Source organism: Odocoileus virginianus, chromosome 9 (assembly GCF_023699985.2).
Source record: "Odocoileus virginianus isolate 20LAN1187 ecotype Illinois chromosome 9, Ovbor_1.2, whole genome shotgun sequence".
Taxonomy (NCBI): domain Eukaryota; kingdom Metazoa; phylum Chordata; class Mammalia; order Artiodactyla; family Cervidae; genus Odocoileus; species Odocoileus virginianus.
The window spans coordinates 36576111-36599264 of NC_069682.1; the positions used below are offsets into that span (position 1 = coordinate 36576111).

The following is a 23154-nucleotide window of genomic DNA, read 5'->3' on the forward strand; positions in this document are numbered from 1 at the left end:
TTGATGGGAGAATTTCAGGCATCAGGATTCTGGATGGATTATCCTGCTATCCCCAGAACCACTCCACGAATCCAACTGCCTTCTCCACCAACAAGTCAGACTTGCCTTGTTGCTAGAACACTGATTTCATACAAACAGTTTTTCCCAGAGTTGCTTCTCTCACTGGGGAAATTGCTCTATGTCATAGAAACTCTTTGCTGAATATTTGTAAGTTGCTTCTATGAGAATAAGTGTAGATTCCAGTCTGCTTCTGGGATATTAAATGCAAATGTTTTTAAACCTATAGCTAAATATAAACTTTCCATGCATCCTAATAAAGCACATGTCCAAGATATGGGATAGGAAGGAAAGGGTGGCCTGAAGTCCTCTTTCTTTAATCAAATAATGTTCAGACAGATGATACCTGACACATTTTCTGTAAATCATTTTTTTTTTAGAAAGTGTAAACAAATAACTATACAACTTTTTTCATTTAACAAAATTCCCAAGAGAATAAACTTATCACTCATATATTTCTCTGATTCCTCACCTAATTATTAAGATATTCAAATTCTATTTTATAAACATGCATATATTCATTTATATTCAGTATATGTATGCATACGTGCTAAATCACTTCAGTCGTGTCCAACTCTTTGCGACCATATAGATTGTAGCCCAGCAGGCTCCTCTGTCCAGGGAATTTTCCAGGCAGGAATACTGGAGCGGGTTGCCATGGCCTCCTCCAGGGGAATTTTCCTGACCCAGGGATCAAACCTGTGTCTGTTATATGTCCCGCATTGGCAAGCAGGTTCTTTACCACTAGCGCCACCTGGGGAGCCCATTTGAAAATGGAGAGGACCATTTTTATCCTTGGATCCTTGTAGTAAAATGCCATAATTTTCAAAAGGACATTCTTTGACAGGAACAATGGCTTTCACTGCTTTTGAATTTGAGTATTTTCAAAACCTTTGAGGCCAAGCCTTCATTTTATTCTATTACAAATGGGTCTCTCATGTGGCTCTAGAGGTTGAGAGTGGTTAGGCAGCTAAGACATTAAGTCAGTGAGTTTTTTTCAAGAGACGTGGATATAATAGTAATTTGTGCTTTTAGAGCAATACAGGTCAGGTCATTGATTCTACAAACCATTTCTCTGCTATGGATTTGCTTTTGGCCTACCTTTCGCTGTCTGTTCACCCCAGAGATGTCATTTCTCCAGTTTCTGGCTGACATTGTATTGGATATGATAACTTTAGTGCCAAGTGGCTGAACCTTAACAGACAGGAGTTGCTGGGTGTGATGAGGGGTGCAGAAGACATTTCTAAACACTCGGCACCTCTTCAGATGGGAAGGGAGGGATGTGAAGCCACAGGAGGTTATCCTGGTGCCCATGCTAGCATCCTCACATTGGGGAATCAGTGAGTCTCTGGGTCTCTGAAAAGCCAAACATGAGTCTCCCTTTGCCTCTGCTTGAGTATTGCATCAAAGCAACCATATTTTCAGTGGTTATAATATGAACTACTGGTTCAAGATGTTATTTAATTAAAAACAAGTGAATTTAATCATCTTTATCAAATCTAAGATGCTGTTATTACAGGCTTCCCAAGTGATGCTAGTGGTAAAGAACCTGCCTGCCAGTGCAGGTGACATAAGATACGCGGGTTTGATTCCTGAGTCAGGAAGATCCCCTGGAGAAGGACATGGCAACCCACTCCAGTATTCTAGCCTGGAGAATCCTATGGACAAGAGGATCCTGGTGGGCTACAGTCCATAGAGTCACAAAGAGTCAGACACAACTAAAGTGACTTAGCATATACATGAGATGTCATTATTATAAGATAAACCCTTACTTTATGTACTATTAAGGAAAAAACATGGCCAAACTATGACACAGTGTCTTAATGAGGGCCCTGAACAGCATACAAATCGGTCATACAATCTTATTTCTTTGAAATTTCTTTCGTCTATTCAGAGAGGAGAGCCAATCTATGTTCCCTTCAATTGCATTGTTTGCTGTGGGATGCAAAAAGAAAAAAACTTTTGCATGTGTCTCAGTAACAAAATATGACACAGTTTTGTCTACTTGTAGGCATCTATCATCCCTGATTTGCTCCCATAAAGCACTCGATTGTTGCATTGCAAGAAAATATGGAATTATAGCCATTCTCTCCAATGACTGATATTTGCTTCACTAATATCAAATTTGCACCCTGCTGTGTGGTTTCCAGGCCTTCATGGGAACATAATAAATGTTCATTTCGATGCCAAATCATGCTGTAATCTTTTTGAAGGCATTGTCAGCAGCAGTTAAACTCATCCCGTGTTGTCACATAATGCATATGACTCTCTGGAAATGATGACAGTGAATAGCCTTGATCAAGTCACCTGTGCCCAGCAAAGGACAACTGTGTCACTGCAGCTACCTGGCTGACCTCAATGGCTAAGATGACCTTGACCATGAGGCTATTTTCAGGGATGTGCAACCTAGAACTGGTGAAATCCATTAAAGTCACTCAACTTCCAAAACACTCCCCCCCCCACCCCAGATATAAATGTGTAAGAATGGTTGCCAGTGAATGCCATGGGGTGGCAATAATTTGAATTTTTAAAACATTTACAAATAGTGATAATGAACAGGTGGGGGGTATGAGTGTAGGAGACATGGAGCTGATAACAAAAACATTTTAAAAAGTGCAAGTTAAAGAAACTCACCCATTGAATTATAGAAGCTTACTGAATTATAGCCGGGCTTCCCAGGTGGCACTAGTGGTAAAGAAGCTGCCTACCAATGCAGACACACAAGAGACATGGGTTTGATCCCTGGGTTGGGAAGATCCCCTGGAGTAGGAAATGGCAACCCACTCCAGTATTCATGCCTAGAGAATCCCATGGACAGAGGAACCTGGTGGGCTATAGTTGATGGGGCTGAAAAGAGTCGGACACGACTGAGTGACTGAGCACACACAGTGGCAAAGAATTCCAGCAAAGGCCACAAGTCAGCCCCACTATCCTCCCCCACCCCCTTGTCTTAGTAATAAGATCTCAGTTTTGTTACAGGCAGCAATGCCCCAACAAAGAGAATGTGTTTCTTAGAGCCCCTGCATTAGGCATGCATGACCATATGACTCAGTTTTGGCCACTAAGATAGAAGTAGTAGTTGGAACAAAGTTTCTGAAAAGGTTGGTTAAAGGCTGTGGCTTACTTGAAGGAAGGCCCTTTTTCCCTCCCTTCTGCTTCCTGCTCCCTGGAATGAGGACATGCTGTCTGGATCTTTGGCAGCCATCCTGGGCCATCCTTGAGGATAGAAGCCATGCACTAGGATGGGGAATTAGGCAGGTGGAAGTCTGGCTCTGCCTCAATAGCCTTGGACTATGTGTTTCCAGATTTCTTTTTCATAAAGAGAAAAATTATCTTCTATCCTGTTAAAGGTACTATTTTGTGTTTAAGCTGCATTTTCTGTTGTATGCAGCCAAGTCCAACCCTAACTGAAACAGAAACCCTCTTCTTTTTAAAAAAAATATTTTTTACTAATTTTTATAAAATTTACTTGTTTATCCCTGCACTGAGTCTTCAATGCTGTGCTTGGACTTTCTCGAGTTGAGGCAAGTGAGGGCTAGTTGTGGTTTGTCGCTTCTCATTGCAGTGGTTTCTCTTGTTGCAGAGCATGGGCTCTAGGGCAAGCGGGCTCAGTCGTTGTGGTATATGGGTTTAGTTGCCCTGAATCATGTGGGATCTTTCTGGGCCAGGGATCAAATGGTGTCCCCTGCATTGGCAGAATTCTTAACCTCTGGACCACCAGGGAAGTCCAGGAACCCTCTTCTTTAGGTAGGGCTCAAGCTCCCACTGTTTGCCTGGGATAATGTGAAGAATGTAAAGGAGTTAAAGGCATGATTGTTCTTTAAAGAAATAAGAATTCTTTATGGGTAGTTCAGTTCAGTTCAGTTCACTTGCTTAGTCGTGTCCAGCTCTTTGCGACCCCTTCAGCATGCCAGGCTTCCCTGTCTCTCACCAGCTCCCAGAGTTTACTCAAACTCATGTCCATTGAGTCGGTGATGCCATCCAACCATCTCATCCTCTGTCGTCCCCTTCTCCTCCCACCTTCAATCTCTCCCAGCATCAGGGTCTTTTCTAATGAGTCAGTTCTTTGCATCAGGTGGCCAAAGTATTGGAGTTTCAGCTTCAGTATTAGTCTTTCCAACAGATATTGGGATCATGGGTAGAGTTATGAATAATTTTGCAACGCTGAATTAGGGTCTCATTCACTCTGCTAACTTTACCGTGTGCCTGGGGCAACAGTGAGGATCCTGTAGGAACCCCAGCTCACCCCTTGCCCCACGTCACATGGTTCTGAGTACACTCATCCCCGTGTTAGGAAAGCAAGTCAGAATGGGTCCCAGAGTCATCCCTCTCAGCAGATGCCAGAGACGTAACAGTGTGCATTCTCCCTAAGTGCTGGAGCTGCAGGAAGTGGTAGAAGTGCCCATTCTATAAGAGAGAGGAAGGTTAAGGGAATCCTTCAGAAAACAAGGCTGAAAACCATGGCGTTGTCCTGACAGCCCCCTCAGGCTGTGCTGGGATAGGTGATGGCATTCTTACCTTGCTTCTGAACCTTTTAATGACTTTTCAAAATTGCATTGTGCATCTGTGGAAGAGATGTCCCACTTATTGAATCTTGTTCATGTGTCTGTATCTCCTTACTCTTTTTTTATTTGGTAAATGTTGCAATACTTTGCCCCCAAGAGGTCAGTTTGTGAACTTTGAACTCTGAAACGGACACCAATATTTATAGCGCTGTCAACCTGTCATTATTCGTCTTGATCAAATTGGGGGAAAGTGGGGCATTCTCTCTCTTAAAAAGAAGAGAGAGAATGGAAAAGTGTAAGGAAGAAAAAAATTACATTTGTAAGGCAAAAATAGGCTTATTAAGAATTTCAGAAACTCTATTTCTAATGGCTTTGAATCTCTCCATCTTCCATTTTCTTGCCTGGACAGAGCTCCCTTTGAAGTCTTTGGACGCTTTCTGTAAGAAAAAAATAGATACACATGGGTGTGGAGCTGAAAATGGAGCTCCTTGTTTCGCCCTTTTAAAATGTGTTTTCGAAGATTTGCCTTTCATATTGCAGATGGGAGAGAGGATATGCAATTTTACCTTGTGTAACATCTTTGCCTGAAAAGCTCCAAGTATTTGTCGATGTTTTTTAATGAATGGTTTCCATGTTTGCCTGCTGAGGAAGGCAGAGGCTTGTGTAATTTACTTCCATTTTACACCTGAGGAAACTGATATTTAAGGAAAAGAGGCTCAGAATTTCAACCAGTAGCAGAGTTAAGAAAACAAGCCCAAACCTTGCCACCAGGCTAATGATGCCCAGTCCAGTGATCCTGGAGTTTGAATGTCACCCCCAAATGAAATGGTGTCATTGGAAAAAATTCATCATAGACTTTGTCATGTCGCATTTTAGTAAGAATCGGGTTTATTGTATAGGATCATTTGTATTTATTGTCACTGCTTTCTAGTTTAATGGCCTGTTTGTAATTTTAGTAACTTCTGATTTTGAAATTGAGTTTCAGTCGTGACTGTGTTGTGATTCTAACTCATTCTAAGTGCAAAAGAGAAACTTAAGCAGTTATGAAAACACAGAACTCAGGCCTGTATATACCAGACAAAGCTATATTTTGACTAGTTTTTTTGTGCACACAGAACAGTTAGCGCATATGCATACAACTCAAAACCATGTCTTTAAGATCTCTTGACAAATGTATGTGAATCACGGCATAAACTCACTTGAGCTTGTACATCAGTATTGTTTTTACTAAACAGATAAACTTTTATCCTAAGTGGCTCTTATTACGGGGCATTCCTGGTGGCTCAGTGGTAAAGAATCTGCCTGCCAGTGCAGGAGATATGAATTCAACCTCTGAGTCCAGAAGATTCCCTGGAGAAGGAAATGGCAACCCACTCCGGTGTTCTTGCCTGGGAAATCCCATGGACAGAGAAGCCTGGTGGGCTACATACTGTCCATGGGGTCACAAAACAGTCAGACACTATTTAGTGACTAAACAACAACCACAAAGCTCTAATTATATCTAAATCATTGGTTTGGTCATTTAAGCAGCTGGAAAACACCAAAGGAAATATTTTTAGTCAGTGGAAATTATATCAACACCCTTTAAGAAGGGCTCATGAAAAGTCAGCCTATCCGTCCTTTCATCATTGATCAAATGTCCAAAAATGTGTGGCAAGAATTGTTCAGATAAAACAAAAGCTAAACTGAAATTGAACAGTGCCTCAGAAAACAAAGATGTAGCTTCTGACCCCAGGAAGCAAATAATTTAGGGTGGCAGACCAGCCAGATGAATTAATAGAAGGACGAAACCCCTCGATGAGTCACGCTTTCACTTGTACAAGGTGTTCTGATTCAGAAGTTTGTAGGTGATTACAGATAAATAGCTTAAAATTTAAGCACATGCTCACTTCTATTCCCTATTTTCTCATCTCAACATCCCACCACTTGACCTTTATCATCACTTTTCTCAGAAACCTTCACACTCTCTCCCCTCCCCATCTCACCCCAGCTCTAGAATTTCCAAACAGAAAGAATTTCCCATATTATCCATTCTTTCTTCTCCCATCTCAGGGATGAAACTTAAGGCTTGTGTTTTAAACTCATTATGAGAGTCTTAAACTATTTTAAGGAACTTGTCTTTTAGCCTTAAAAGTTCAGCTTATACATGCTGTATGGTTTATTCCTTCTTGCTAAAAGTGAAAGTTGCTCAGTCATGTCCAACTCTTTGTGACCCCATGGATTGTACAGTCCATAGAATTCTCCAGGCCAGAATATTGGAGTAGGTAGCCTCTCCCTTCTCCAAGGGATCTCCCCAAGGCAGGGATTGAACCCAGGTCCTCCTGCATTGCAGGTGGATTCTTTACCACCTGAGTCACAAGGGAAGCCCAAGAATACTGGAGTGGGTAGCCTATCCCTTCTCCAGAAGATCTTCCTGACCCAGGCATCCAACTGGGGTCTCCTGCATTGCAGGGGAATTCTTTACCAACCGAGCTATCAGGGAAGCTCTTCTTGCTGGGCACCTGTTCATCTCTCTATTTAAAATCATCCCTTTGTCTAAAAATGCTCATTTAATGCCATTAGGAAAATAGAATCATAAATGTCTCAAAAGAACATGGAGGTAAGAATCTGACCTCTCACCCATATTATCACTGGTACAGTACATAGTGGAACAGGTTATAGACACTCCTGTGTTTCATCTTTGATAACTTACTGTTCCAAAGTACATTTAATTTCTGTCTATAAGGTGTGAGTCAATAAACAGAGCTTATATTTTTACTTTGCTATTAAGGAAATAAAAAACCGAAACAAGCATCTAAACTAGGATCTCCAGGTCACAGCACATCTTTGGTAGATGTTCAGACCAAGAAAAGGAAAACCTGGCTTGGCTCAGAGGGTCTTCCATACCTGTTTTTCTTTACTGTCAAAGTCTGTAGCTTGAAGGAACATAAAGGAAGGACACATTGTGCTATCTTCCAAAAATGCCTGGAGCTTCCAGCTTACAGGCAGAACACACCCTTTGAAAGCCATCTTCATTTGCAGTTGTCACTGAAAGACATTTCCAGGCTGGAAAGAATGTTTTGTTTTTTTTCCCCAAGGTATTTAAAAACTGCCTATCCTGACAAAAGGAAAACGTGGCTTCTTCAGGTTACTTCTTCATACCCAGTGATGAATATGTTTTTAATTAAAGCCTGGACACAAAATTGGGTTTCCCGAGAACCATTGTGAGGCCTGATTGCTCTCCCGAGACACCCACCCTCGTGGGTACTGATGCTAACTGCTGACACCCGAGGCCACTGTGTGTATTCAGCGGTTAGAAAGGTGATTTCTGAGGCCTGGCAGCTGTTGGTGTTAAAGCTATTGTGAGGGAAACAAAAGCCATTCTGCTGTGTTCCCCGGCCGCCTTTGTATCTTTGATTCAGGAACTGTTTCATCAATGAGGTATCATTCTTTACCAGGGAATTTCATGACTGCCCGTGTTGCAGTGTCCGCGTGCACTTCCTGGCAGCAGAGGGGAATGTCTGAACATACCTCCTATGGAAGGAATCTTGGGTTCTGACCTCTGTGAAGATGCTTGCATCTTAAGTCTGTTAATTGGACCTTCGATTAGATGCCATCATACCACGGGCTATGCTTTCTGGCGTCTTCCCTCTAAACTGCCAGACCCAACCTGCTGCTGCCAAGGCTGGTCCTGCAAGTTAATCAGAGCACAGTCCACTTCGGCAGCCAGGTGTACCAGGGTTAACTACTTTTCTCAAAAAACTCCTCTTTGGCCTATGCTGGGAAAATTTCAGAGGGCAAATCAGTGTGACATTTATTTGAAGAGGAGATACTCTTTCACCTAAATGATATATTTATTATTGTCATTCAGAAAGTCTATCAGTTTAGGAAGTTTTTAGTTGCGTATAAAAGAAACAAACTGGCCTAACCATCAAGGAAACAGGGAGGGTTGCATCTTTCTCCCCAGTGCTTCTTCCTTCCCTGGGCTGCACCCTTGTGTGTGACTTTGACATTCTTCCCACTCCAGGGGAGTCTGCTTCCCCATCTCTTGGGTGTTGGGCTCAGCCTTGTGGCTTGCTTTGGCCATGAACAATATTTTTTAATACCTTATTAAGAAATAAGTGGGCTTCCCTGATGGTTCAGCAGGTGAAGAATCTGCCTGCAATGCAGAAGACACAGGAAATGTGGGTTCAATCCTTGGGTTGAGAAGATCCCCTGGAGGAGGAAATGGCAACACACTCCAGTATTCTTGCCTGAAAAATTCCATGGACAAAGTAGCCTAACAGGCTACAGTCCATGGGGTTGCAACGGTATTTCTTATTTTCACTTATCCTTCTTGCACTTTCGTTGCTGCCATGACAGACCCAGCTCTCTGTCACCAAAAAAGATAAGATAGGTAGGAAAATGGACATCTATATATTGTAGCTGAGTCTCTTTGCTGTCCACCTGAAACTATCAAAACATTTTTAGTTGGCTGTACTCCAATACAAAGTAGAATTTTAGTAAAAAAAAAAAGTAAAATAAGCTATGAGAATATATTGTACAGCACAGGGAATATAGCCAATATTTTATAATAACTATAAATGGAGTGTAACCTTGAAAAATCATGATTCACTCAGTTGTATACCTAAAACTTATATTGTACATTAACTGTACCTCAGTAATAGATAAATTAAAAAAAAAAAAAAGAGAGCCATGTGAAGCCAAACTGAAAACTGCAGAGTGAAGCCAAACCCTGATGAATCCCACTGACATCAGCCTTCTTCCTGGTGATTCAGATTTACCTGAGTCAAAATAGATGGCAGTGTTTTAAACCACTGCATTTTGGGGCAGTTTGTTATGTAACACTGTTTGGCAATACCTGACTGACACTTATTGCTCCTATAACTGAAGAGCCCAAAGATAGCATGGGGTTCAGGTAGGATTTGAAAGGAATTCTTCTGTTTCTTTGTTATTCTCATGGAGCTTCATCCCAGAATCATTTCCCTCTTGGTGACATGACAACTATACTGTTTCAGGCTTCACATACCCCAAGCCATCTGGAAGGCAAGAGGCTTTTCTTCTTCTTTTTTTTCCCATTTATTTTTATTAGTTGGAGGCTAATTACTTTACATCATTGCAGTGGTTTTTGTCATACATTGAAATGAATTAGCCATGGATTTACATGTATTCCCCATCCCGGTCCCCCCTCCCACCTCCCTCTCCACCCGATCCCTCTGGGTCTTCCCAGTGCACCAGGCCCGAGCACTTGTCTCATGCACCCAACCTGGGCTGGTGATCTGTTTCACCCTAGGTAATATACATGTTTCGATGCTGTTCTCTTGAAACATCCCACCCTCGCCTTCTCCCAGAGTCCACAAGTCTGTTCTATACATCTGAGTCTCTTTTTCTGTTTTGCATATAGGGTTATCGTTACCATCTTTCTAAATTCCATATATATGTATTAGTATACTGTAATGGTCTTTGTCTTTCTGGCTTACTTCATTCTGTATAATGGGCTCCAGTTTCATCCATCTCATTAGAACTGATTCAAATGAATTCTTTTTAATGGCTGAGTAATATTCCATGGTGTATATGTACCACAGCTTCCTCATCCATTCGTCTGCTGATGGGCATCTAGGTTGCATCCATTTCCTGGCTAAAAAATATGGAACGCCTCACGAATTTGTGTATCATCCTTGCGCAGGGGCCATGCTAATCTTCTCTGTATTGTTCCAATTTTAGTATATGTGCTGCTGAAGCGAGCATGAGGCTTTTCTTCTTAAATCATCACACAGAAGTCCTGAGCTTCACTCTGATTATGCCGGCAGAGGTCACATGTCTATTCTGGGTCATTGTTGAGCAAGGAGGGTGGGATTATACAACTTGGTTTGTATCAACTAGAGTCCCCTCTTAAAGATGGGAGTGGATTGTCTTTTCTCATAATCCGTGGTGTGCTTCATAGATGTGGGAGAGAGTGAAACAGATGCTGGGAGGCACCATCAATAATTATGGGGAGAGTATAAAATCTTGGAACTTTGTTTTGGATTTCTGTTAATACTTTATTTTTCTCAAGACATTTTCCTACCTCGTGTTGCTGGGCTAGCTCGAGCTGGAGAGAGGGGATTTATCCTCTAGATCACACGTGTTCCTGGGTGAATTGCAAAGCATGCGACCCACCCCCCGCATGCTGCCTTAAGCACTAAAAAGTAAGTGGGAACTTAGCTTTCCATAGGACTTCACCGTTAAGACTTCCAACTCGTGAGGTCTCAGGATTGGGGACCTTAAAAACTGGTTTGGTCTACTAGATTTGAAGGTCTCTAACCTAGAGGATGAGTTAATGCTAATGTAATAGGAACTTGAACGGGAGACATGCATTGGTGTGGACATCACTCCACCGACTCTTGGCCTCCATTGCTTCTGATGAAAAGTCAGCTGCAAACCCTGTTATTGTCTGGACACACAGGAAGAAGCATCAGATTAAAATTTTGTTGAATTTATGAATTAAAAATTGGAAGCAAAGTCTTCTGATCTTTCTAGTCTGACATTCTTCAAGAGTACCCCATCACTTCCTTGTAGTAAAACCTTCCCTTGTACACTTCAGGCTCCCACTGAAGCCTCTGCAGGAAAGTGAACCAAACAAATCAATCCATGTCATTTTTTCAAACACGGGCATTAAAACAATCATCTGTTACTCTCTGTGCTTCTAAGAGTCTTCCCTGACCCTAAGTTATTTGAAAGACTGAACAAGCCTTATTATCCAATATGCTTTTGTCATTCAATATGTTTGTCATTCAATACGTTTGTCATTCTATAAATATTACTGGACATCTACTGTGCTCCAGATGCTATGAGGGATGCAGAATTGAATAGAATTAATACTTTCCATCAAGAACATGGCTACTATAGTCCAGTCATTCACAGTTTCAGGAAACTCTGGATGGAAGGGAAGATTGGGGTCTTTGATGAAACCACAGTTTCTCAGGGAGCAGCTTGCCTGTCTTCCTGTGGGATTATTCACTTTATCATCTCTAGTCATAGATGGCCTCAGTTCTGTATGAAACATCTGCTAATAATAAGACAAAAAGTGATCTAAATTAAGCATTTTGATGTGCACCAGCCTAGGTATTAGGTATATTCCCATATTCTTACATTAATTTATTTGACATTCCTTCCTGTAAATCTCCTCGGGGCTGTGCAGGGGCATTTTTCAGTTTGATGTGCTGATAATATTCTGGTTAAGTAATTGCCAATTTGGGAATGCAGACTCAGCTATGTTTTCCTCAAGTCCATTTTTCTCTTTCTGCTTTTTTCCAGTTGAGTTATGCCTTGAACCATACAAACAGAAAACTATCACTGGAACCTAAAATAACCATCAATGCCAAGATTGTTGTCGTTGGCGCATCCAATGTTGGAATTTCCTTCCTAGAAACATTGGTATTTTGGTAAGTTGTTTTACTTTATTTATTAGTTTGTTTTTAAAGGGGCCTTTCTCTTCCCACACCTGAGAGGGTCCCTTGAAAAGACAGACCTGATTTTTTTTTTTGACACCTCACATACCTTACCTATGTAGATTAATAAAAAAAAAATGAATCAGAGGAATATTTTAGATCAGAGGTTGGCAAACTCTGGCCTCTCAGGTCAAAGCAGGTCCACCTGCTTTTAAAAATAAAACTTTACAGGAACACAGTAATGCTCATCTATTTATGTTTTGTCTCTATTTTGTTAATACAGTGGCAGCTTTGAGCAGATGTGACAGAGACCATGTGGCCTGCAGTGCCTAGTATGTGTCACTCTGATCAATTCAAGATGTTTTTCAGCCTGGTTTTATACTAGTGCTCACTTTTTGGCTGAATTATAAGAACCACCTAGAGCATTTGTTAACAATGTAGATTCCCAGACCTTGTAGACATACAGAAGGAGAAAGTCCCATGGAGGGCCCTGGGAACTTGTATTTTAACAGATGTTCTATGTGATCAAACAGGTGTGGGGATGGACCAGTTTTGACTTTATGCATCAAGAACAGGCTTCAGAGGTGGCAGGCAGGCCAGGACGTTTCTTTTGACCCCTGTATTTTGGGTGCCAGGAGACAGAGTACATTCCCCCAGGACAATTGAGGTTCATGCATCTGTTTGAGCTGTTTTCTATTATCCTTGACGAAATGCATAATTTCTGCCCATTGTCCTGATAGGTGATTCCTGAGGCTTCTCAGCTCCCCCCACTAGCTTTCTATCTGCTCAGCGAATTTCAGTCCCTCTTTAACAGGAAGAGCCCCAGGTTATTGTCCAACAACTTGTGTTTGTGGCCTGGTATCTCCACCACCAGCACGGAACTGCCAACGTGTGCCTGACTTCTCTCAGATCCAGGTTACTTTTGTAAAAAGTCTCCACGTGTTTTCAAACACCCTGGTTTGGAGGAACCGCAGACTCCTAAGTTAGGAGAATCTATTTCTTTACCCAAATCTTTTGCTCAAGATCACATGAGAAAACTTTGGCTACTGTTCAAAACTGTAGGTGCTAGGAGGGGAGTGGGCAAAGGGGGCAAGGTATCCCCACTAGCTGAGTGGTGAGGGCTAACAAGGAAAGGGGCAAAGGAAAGGAGCCCTAGAAGGTGTTTGTTCCTGGTGGACAGGGGGAGGAGCTGACCCCAGGTGAGTACTTTACTCATCTGACCTCACACTTAACGGAAGATTTCTTTCAGTTCCTAGCCAGTTTGTTCAGTTATTCAGAACATACCCTTAGTTAACCAGATATAAGTCACCTGTCTTTAATTTTTTTAATTAATTAATTTTTGGTTGCACTGGGTCACCATTGCTGGGCACGAGGTTTCTCTAGTTGTGGCAAGTAGGGCCTACTCTTTGCTATGATGTGCTGGCTTCTCGTCTGAAGAGCACAGGTTCTGGGTGCCGGCTCAGTAGTTGTGGCATGCGAGTTTAGTTGCTCTGAGGCATGTGGGATCTTCCTGGACCAGGGACTGACCCCATGTCATCTGCGTTGGCAGGCAGATTCAGATCCCTTGCACCACCAATGAAGTCCTAATTTAAAATATATATATATATTTGGTAGTGCTGAGTCTTGGTTGCAGCACACAGGATCTTCCATCTTCGTTGTGACATTCATGCCAACTGGAAGTTGCAGCATGCAGGATCTAGTTCTCTGAGCAGGGATTGAACCTGGGCCCCCTGCATTGGAAGCACAGAGTCTTAGCCACTGGACAGCCAGGGAAGTCCCATAAGTCTCCTGCCTTTATTGAAATTAGAACAAAGTTCACAGGCTTTAAATACTGTGGTCAGTTTACCGCAGTCTTGCATTGCATGGAAGGAATCATGAGATGCACTCAGGAAACTTCCTTTTCACTGCCTGTGCCATTCTGTAGTCTGAGGTCTTCCCTGTTGTGACAGGACTCCTCACCTAAGATTCTGAACAGCAGTGTGTGCAGCCATTTTTGAATGATGAATGAGCTGGGTGGAGTTGTGAAATTATAGTAGAGAAGAAGTTATCATAAACAGATCTTAAATCTTAATTTAGCTGTATATCCAGTCATTATGTCTTGTTTAAAATGATTACATTGATATATACACATATAATTTTCTTTTTATGGAATCAACTTAGATTTAATAAAGACAGGTATAAATTTTGATATAAGTACTTGGTTGATTAAATTCCTCAATCAGACAGACCTTTTTAAAGCATTTTAAAGCACTCGTGGTTCTCTATCATCGTTGCACAGATTACGTCCACTAAAAATAGACCAGTATCAGTTTACGGATATCTAATCCCGAAGAGAGGAAATAGTTCTCTCATTATGTTCTCTAATTATTTCAAATCAGCAATCACCATAGTAACCTGCTGTAGATTTTACTTAACAGTTTAACTGCCATTTGAACTGGATTTTATAAATGATTCGAGTTGGAAGGAAATGGAAGAAACACAGTTTTCACCAAGCGCTGACCTCCAGTGAGGATTAAATCCACATTTTGGAGGCAAGATTTAGGGGTCGCCCTCCTGTGCTCCTGCTCTGTGTTATTAAACCCAGGTGGGGCCCCGTAGTTCCCAGAAAATCCATCTGAGGCCCAGATAGCAACCTCTTTTTCCAGAAAATCTGGTCATCCTGTCATCTGGTGGCAAAGCAAACACAACTCTTTGTTCTTACATTATTTACATGCAGGAAAAACTGCAAAGCACCTTGGGTCTCCTCTTCAGATACCAAAAGCAGCCCTTGCAGAAGTTCTTGGCCTTGTCATGTTGTTTCCCCAAGTGCCGTGATGCTACTAGGATGTTGAAGTGCTTTGTCCACAGTCACCAGCTAACACATCAGGGGGCTTCCCTCATAGCTCGCTTGCAACACAGGAGACCCCAGTTCGATTCCTGGGTCGGGAAGATCTGCTGGAGAAGGGATAGGCTCCCCACTCCAGTATTCTTGGCTTCTCTGGTGGCTCTGCTGGTAAAGAATCCGCCTGCAATGCGGGAGACCTGGGTTCTATCACTGGGTTGGGAAGATCCCCTGGAGAAGGGAAAGGCTACCCACTCCGGTATTCTGGCCTAGAGAATCGCAAAGAGGATCACAAAGAGTCGGACACAGCTGAACAACTTTCACTTTCACCAACTAACACAGATACCTGGGTGTGAGCTCCACATGAGGGGGGAGTGTTGAGGGGGTGTTTGGGGTTTTGGATTTTAGTACAGCATTCTGTCTGGTCCTCAGCTGCTCCCCACCCACAGCCACACCTGCTCAGAGGACACCCCTTCCTGTCTGGTCATCAGGCTAGTGGATTGCTTGGCGACTTCTTCTTGTCCTCATAAGGGCAAGGCCTCCTGGGCTCCCCAGTGCCCGGTGACATGATTGGCAGGCATTTCTAGAGACACACACCACCCGCCGTGTGTGTCCACATCCTCCTTCCTGGTGAGTCCTCTCGTGCTGACTTGAGTGGCCTTAGACTTTCTACGATCTCTGTCGACCCTCCTGAGCCGGCCCTGGCTGGCTGACACAGAGGGGAAAGGGGCAGGGTGATTCAGGGTGGAGAGGAAGCTCAGCTAACTTGCCCCCCCATCCCCCGCACCCAGGTCTTGTGCATCTGTCTTCTGAGGGCGCTGTGCCCGAGCAACTCCACAGGGGGCAGAGGAGGGAACGTGTTCAGGCCCCCAGGCCTCACCTGGTAGGCACATCCTGGCCTCCTTCCCCATCACCCACCTTGCCGGGACGTGTGCCCCCATAGTGGGGACCGGAGGCTGGGCAGGGGGAGGACAGCAGGCATGCCAGGGAGTTTTCTTGAGGTGGGGGGCATAGAGTAGAAAACCCCCCACTCGTCTGTGGAATAGAGGGCAGTGAAGTGGAGGGGAAAGGGAACTTTTAAGACCCTTTGCTGTGTTTTTCATCATGCCCAGGACATTCAGGTGAGGGACATGAGCTATATTAAAATTGTAGTTCTCATGATTGATAGGTGGTGTTTGTTTGTCTGCCTGGCCCTTTGGGACGGAAAGGTGTTGTCTTGGGCAGTGTAGTTGTTTGGTCTTATCCTTCCTGGTATTTCTGCTTAAAACCCCAAACACTTGTTTTTGGCAGAAAGCTCTTGGCCTCAGCCATCTGCCAACCCTGAGGTGCTGTGACACCAGGAGCTCCACCAACTCTGTCAGAGTTCAGTCTGAAGGGAACTCCCCGTTCTCAGATCAACAGCCAGGTCCAGAGGGGAGCTTCCATCATCTGTCAGGGAGATGCCATGTCCTAAAGCAGAGCTTTGCAAGGAAGTTGGAAAGCTCTTTCCAGAAATCAAGGGACCTCTTTCCTCATAGCCAGTCATATTTTTACCAGCTCCTTGTTCCTGCAGAACTCCCCAAATGCAATGCTTTGACAATGTTGGGCTTTCTACAACGGTACTCCAAAATCAGTTTTAAGAAAGAATTATGGACATGCTCTACCAAAAAAGGGAGGTGGGATAAGAACCGGGTCTATGAACTCATTTTATGTTTTATGTCCTTTTTACTCAAAAGTTTGGTCTGGACTTCATTGAGATCAGCATCACCTGAGAGCTTATTAGAAACACAGAGCCTCAGGCCCCACCACTGTCAGTGTCCCAGATAGATATTTTATCTTCCAGAATTGTACACAACAGCTTCTTCCTTCTGTCTTTGTCATCAAGCCACTGAGCTGAAGCAGTTACTGTTTGATTCTGTTTCAGCTCATGTGTCTCTATGCCTTGTGTATTATATTATTTACTCCCAATTATGGAGCAGCTCCTTTTAATCCATTACTTAAAAATCTTTCCTAATTCAATTCTGATGTAAAGAATCTCTCGAGGAGCCTCTAATGGCCCTAGAGAAACGCATGAATGAACCCTGAGATGACAGTGACTGAAAGCGGCCCTGGGTGGTGTCCCCACAACTCTGGGTGGTTGGAGGAAGATGCCCTTTGGTTCTTGGGGAGCTCCAGTGGGCACCAGGTCCCCCACTGCCTCATCTTACACTCCTGCCCCCAGGAAGAGGTGTCAAAATTCCTACCGTGTCGTCTCACCCCAGGGTGAAATTTCTGGTTTTCAACCTGGGCCTTGATCCCACATCCCTGTGGGCATGTCACGGTGACTAAGAACAGCTTCAAACTACAGGGCACATTTGTGAGGCTGCAGTTGTGCCAGGTGCCCGGAACACGCGCTATCAGGTGGTGCAGGACCACGCCGCGCCCAGCGTAACTGTGGATCTGGCGGCTGCAGCCAAGCGCTTGCAACTTAATGAGGCTTCTTATCTCCACCTTTGTCTGAGGACAGCTGAGGTCTTCAGTGTGGCCTGTCACTAATTAGGCGATTCATTAAGTAGTGCTTACGTGCTGATCTCAGAGCTGAACCCCAGCGAACAGGTTGCTGGCTGTCCTGTTGTGTGCTGCCGGCCTCTGCCCCAGGGACTGAGGGCCCTGTGCTGGCTCCGATCACCCTCTGGGTACCCCGGAAATGCTGGGTGGCAGCCAGGCCGTGGCACCTGCTGCGGAGCAGGCAAGAGATCCCTGGGGCAGGTCACGTATCACCTCTTGCTGCGTTGGCACCACGATGGGGCCTGTGGTAGGGGTGTGGGGAGAGGGGAGGAGGGCTGGTACAGAGCCCCCTCTGATGGCCTGGGGAGAGGGAAGGTGAGGGGCGGGGATAGTGCCTCCCCAGGCAGAAGGAGTGGACATCCCGCATCCAGAAGACTGATTCAGAGCCATCCTCGTCACCATCAGCTTTCCTAATCTGATCCTAGTATTGAAGCGCACAGGCATCCCTGGGTTTTCCTGCATTTTGCAGATGCTGCATTTTTTTTTTATAAATTGAAAGTCTGTGGAAGTCCTGCATTTTATAGGAAAAACGTAGTTTTTAGTTAGTACGTTGTTTTTGTAGACATCATGTTATTGCGCACTGAATAGACTATAGTGTTTTGCAAACATAACTTTTGTGTGCACTGGGAAACCAAAAAAAAAAAAAAAATACAGGTGACTCACTTTATTGAGATATTGGCTTTATTATGGGTCTGGAGCCAAATCCACAGTATCTCTGAGGTGGCCTGTGACTAAGGTTAAATGAAAGTATCTTCGTTTACTGACATCATTCCTTCCTGCTCCCTTCAGGAGATCTTTTCTCATCTCCAGTGGCTCACTTTAGAGGCTCCCAGAGCAAAAGGAAAGCAGCCTCTCTGAGCAATGTCAGGCCTTTTTGGGGGATCAGCTAAATATTGCCGTATTTTGTGGGTTCTCTGAGCCTCTGGGGTCAAAGATGTTAAACAGGAAGCTCTTTCTCCATGATTGCATGAAACATAAACCACACATGTGGACCAGTAACAGAGTCACCTGCTCAGCCTCCAGCCTCTACAGTCAGCTAAGTTTCAAATGATGACATCGGCCCCTATCTTGGTTTGCATTCCTGCAAATGCTGAAAACAAAGAATTTGGTGCCAGTAGTTTATTTGGAGGTGATCTCTGAGAACTACCTGAGTGAGCAGATGAGATGGGACAGGCAGGAAAGCCAGCAAAGCCCCCAGATCACGTGCCTTTGGGTCATTGTAGACACTGAGGCTCAGTGCTGCCAGGACCTGCAGGGTCACAGCTGGGAGCGGTCCCTCTGTGCTCACGGAAGCAGGTATTTACCCACCAGTTCTTGTCCATCTGGTCACTCTTGGGCTTTGCTTCCATCCTGTCCCTCCAGCTGCCATGGTCAGGGGGTGACCCTGGGCAGAGAAGGCAGGAAAGCAATGAGGCAGGAGGACCATTTATAGGGGATGTGTGTTTGTGTGAGGGGGTCCCCTGCTAACCTGGTTCCTTTTCTTTGTTCTCCTTTCTTTCTGTTTTTAAAAATACTTATTTATTTATTTGGATGTGCCCAGCCTTAGTTGTGGCAGGCAGCATCTAGTTCCCTGACCAAGGATGGAGCCCAGCCCCCTGCACTGGGAGCGTGGAGTCTTAGCCACTGGACCACCAGGGAAGTCTGTGTTCTCTTTTCTTAATATTCATACCATTGCCCTTTAACGACGGAGAAGGCAATGGCAACCTACTCCAGTACTCTTGCCTGGAAAATCCCATGGAGGGAGGAGTCTGGTAGGCTGTAGTCCATGGGGTCTTGAAGAGTGGGACACGACTGAGCGACTTCACTTTCACTTTTCACTTTCATGCATTGGAGAAGGAAATGGCAACCCACTCCAGTGTTCTTGCCTGGAGAATCCCGGGGATGGGGGAGCCTGGTGGGCTGCCGTCTACGGGGTTGCACAGAGTCGGACACGACTGAAGTGACTTAGCAGCAGCAGCAGCCCTTTAACGAAGTGCACGGGTCTAGACGAAGGCAGAGGGAAGAGAGGCAAGAAGAGAAAACTGTGTCAGGAGGCTTTCCTGACCTCCTGCCACCTCTGTCCCCAGGCATCCTGGAGGCTCTAGAGAGAACCCAGGCATTCTGCTCCACCAGAAACCTCAGTGGGAACAAAGTGGGCAAGAAGGTTCCTGGGTAGGAAAGATCCCCTGGAGAAGGAAATGGCAACCCACTACAGTACTCTTGCCTGGGAAATCCCATGGACAGATGAGCCTGGTGAGCTACAGTTCATGGGGTAGCAAAAGAGTCGGACATGACTTCATGACTCAAACAACAACTTTTTGTATAAGCAACAGTTTGCAAAAATTCCAAACTATAATCAAAGCTACTTTCCTGGGTAAGGATGACTAGGTGGTAGTTATAAAAAGACAGCTTCCTGAGACCCTGTTCCTGGGTAACAATCCAGCAGAGTTGCAGTGCACCCGAGGAATGTGTATTTTTAAGACTCAGCAGGTAATTTTGACACATAGCCAGGTTTAATCACCATTTATGGAGACTTTTCTTCAAACTTGGCAGTCTTACCCATAAGGAAACCTATTCCCCCCCACCCCCTCTGATTGCTCATTGTAATTGAGCTGTTTTTATGGGCTGTGTCTTCCAAACCACATTTTCTGATTCTCAACAAATCATATAACTTCTAAGTCTCATCGTTACTTTGGGGCTTACCAGGCATCATTATTAACATATCATTAAACATTGCATAGCTGAAGTCATTGCCCCAGGTTCATAGTATTTACGTGTTGAATTGGACCCAGTAGAAAGCATTTCACAAAGCTTCATGCTTCAGCTATTCACCCTTAAGAATGAAGGCCCAAAAAGATACCTGCCAAGCATGAGGAAACCTGCCCTGACTGTGTCAATAAAGCTTTCCTAACCTCCAGTATATGCCCAAAGCATAGCACCCTCCTCACCCTCCCCACCTGGAAGTGATCTCACTTGCTTTTTAAAAACCATCCAGAGGTTTTGGGTTGTTGTGTTTTCATTTTCATTCATTTCTATGCATATTTTTATTTCTTTTTTGATTTCTTCTATGATTTGTTGGTTATTCAGAAGTGTGTTATTTAGCCTCCATATGTTTGAATTTTTAATAATTTTTTTTCCTGTAATTGAGATCTAATCTTACTGCACTGTGGTCAGAAAAGATGACTGGAATGATTTCAGTTTTTTTGAATTTACCAAGGCTAGGTTTATGGCCCAGGATGTGATCTATTCTGGAGAAGGTTCTGTGTGCACTTGAGAAAAGGTGAAGTTGATTGTTTTGGGGTGAAATGTCCTATAGATATCAATTAGGTCTAGCTGGTCCATTGTGTCATTTAAAATTTGTGTTTCCTTGTTAATTTTCTGTCTAGTTGATCTATCCATAGTTGTGAGTGGGGTATTAAAGTCTCCCACTATTATTGTGTTACTATTAATTTCCTCTTTCATACTCGTTAGCGTTTGCCTTACATATTGCGGTGCTCCTATGTTGGGTGTATATATATTTATAATTGTTATATCTTCTTCTTGGATTGATCCTTTGATCATTATGTAGTGTCCTTCATAAATGACCCAATCAAAAAATGGGCCAAAGAACTAAACAGACATTTCTCCAAAGAAGACATACAGATGGCTAACAAACACATGAAAAGATGCTCAACATCACTCATTATCAGAGAAATGCAAATCAAAACCACAATGAGGTACCATTATATGCCAGTCAGGATGGCTGCTATCCAAAAGTCTACAAGCAATAAATGCTGGAAAGGGTGTGGAGAAAAGGGAATCCTCTTACACTGTTGGTGGGAATGCAAACTAGTACAGCCGCTATGGAGACCAGTGTGGAGATTTCTTAAAAAACTGGAAATAGAACTGTCATATGACCCAGCAATCCCACTGCTGGGCATACACACTGAGGAAACCAGATCTAAAAGAGACACGTGCACCCCAATGTTCATCACAGCACTGTTTATAATAGCCAGGACATGGAAGCAACCTAGATGCCCATCAGCAGACGAATGGATGAGGAAGCTGTGGTACATATACACCATGGAATATTACTCAGCCATTAAAAAGAATTCATTTGAATCAGTTCTAATGAGATGGATGAAACTGGAGCCCATTATACAGAGTGAAGTAAGCCAGAAAGATAAAGACCAATACAGTATACTAACACATATATATGGAATTTAGAAACATGGTAACGATAACCCTATATGCAAAACAGAAAAGGAGACACAGATGTGCAGAACAGACTTTTGGACTCTGTGGGAGAAGGCGAGGGTGGGATGTTTCGAGAGAACAGTATCGAAACATGTATATTATCTAGGGTGAAACAGATCACCAGCCCAGATTGGATGCATGAGACAAGTGCTCGGGGCTGGTGCATTGGGAAGACCCAGAGGGATCAGGTGGAGAAGGAGGTGGGAGAGGGGATTGGGTTGGGGAATACATGTAAACCCATGGCTGATTCATGTCAATGTATGACAAAAACACTACAATATTGTAAAGTAATTAGCCTCCAACTAATAAAAAATAAATGAAAAAAAAACTATCCCAGTCTTTTTATTTATTTATTTTTATTTTATTTTTGGCTGCACTGGGTCTTTGTTGCTGCATGGTCTTTCTCTAGCTGTAGCAAGTGGGGGTTACTCTTTGTTGCGGCACATGGGCTTCTCATTGTGGTGGCTTCTTGTTGCAGAGCACAGGCTCTAGCATGCATGGGATTCAGTATTTGTGGCACACAGCCTTAGTTGCTCTATGGCATGTGGAATCCTCCCAGACCAGGGACGGAACGTGTGTCTCCTACATTGGCAGGCAGATTTTTAGCCACTTGACCACCAGGGAAGCCACCTCTCATTTGCTATTGAATTCCCACAATGCTTGTTTTTTCCAGTCTTGAGGAATGATTCTGATTCTGTCTTATACTTTGTGACCTCGCGTGTGTGAAGTGTTTCCAGTTTGCCTTTTATAGGTGCCATCTTGGTATTTATACCTTGCACATGCTCAAAGGATAAATGTATGGCATTTTTCAGTTCAGTTCAGTCGCTCAGTTGTGTCTGACTGTTTGTGACCCCATGGACTTTGCAACCCCCGGGAAGCATGCCAGGCTTCCCTGCCTATCATCAACTCCCAGAGTTTACTCAAACTCATGGCCATTGAGTCAGTGATGCCATCCAACCATCTCATCCTCTGTCATCCCCTTCTCTTCTGCCTTCAATCTTTCCCAGCAGAAGGGTCTTTTCCAATGAGTCATTTCTTCACATCAGGTGGCCAAAGTATTGGAGTTTCAGCTTCAGCATCAGTCATTCCAATGAATATTCAGGACTGATTTCCTTTAGGATGGACTGGTTGGATCTCCCTGCTATCCAAGGGACTCTCAAGAATCTTCTCCAACACCACAGTTCAAAAGCATCAATTCTTCAGCACTCAGCTTTCTTTATAGTCCAGCTCTCACATCCAACATGACTACTGGAAAAACCATAACTTTGACCAGTTGGATCTTTGTTGGCAAAGTAATGTCTCTGCTTTTTAATATGCTGCCTAGGTTGGTCATAACTTTTCTTCCAAGGAGCAAGCATCTTTTAATTTCATGGCTGCAGTCACCATCTGCAGTGATTTTGGAGCCCCCCCAGAATAAAGTCTCTCACTGTTTCCATTGTTTTCCCATCTATTTGCCATGAAGTGATGGGATCAGATGCCATGATCTTCATTTTCTGAATGTTGAGTTTTAAGCCAACTTTTTCACTCTCCTCATTCACTTTCATCAAGTGGCTCTTTAGTTCTCTTTGCTTTCTGCCATAAGTGTGATGTCATCTGCATATCTGAGGTTATTGATATTTCT

General features: G+C 43.7%; 1 protein-coding gene and 1 non-coding gene across 8 annotated transcripts in view; one reads left to right on the forward strand and one right to left on the reverse strand.

The window, feature by feature from the left end:
* The window catches only part of CFAP61 (cilia and flagella associated protein 61), a 238393-nt gene that overhangs the window by 122887 nt on the left and 92352 nt on the right, over positions 1-23154 (forward strand). For all 7 annotated transcript variants that reach the window (XM_070472210.1, XM_070472212.1, XM_020878437.2 and 4 more), the window contains exon 18: positions 11838-11965. In XM_070472210.1, coding sequence (XP_070328311.1) covers positions 11838-11965 — 128 coding nt within the window. The remainder of the gene's footprint in view (positions 1-11837; positions 11966-23154) is intronic.
* LOC139036894 (U6 spliceosomal RNA) lies at positions 10183-10289 on the reverse strand. Its single transcript, XR_011489748.1, has one exon. It is a non-coding gene; the product is annotated as a U6 spliceosomal RNA (small nuclear RNA).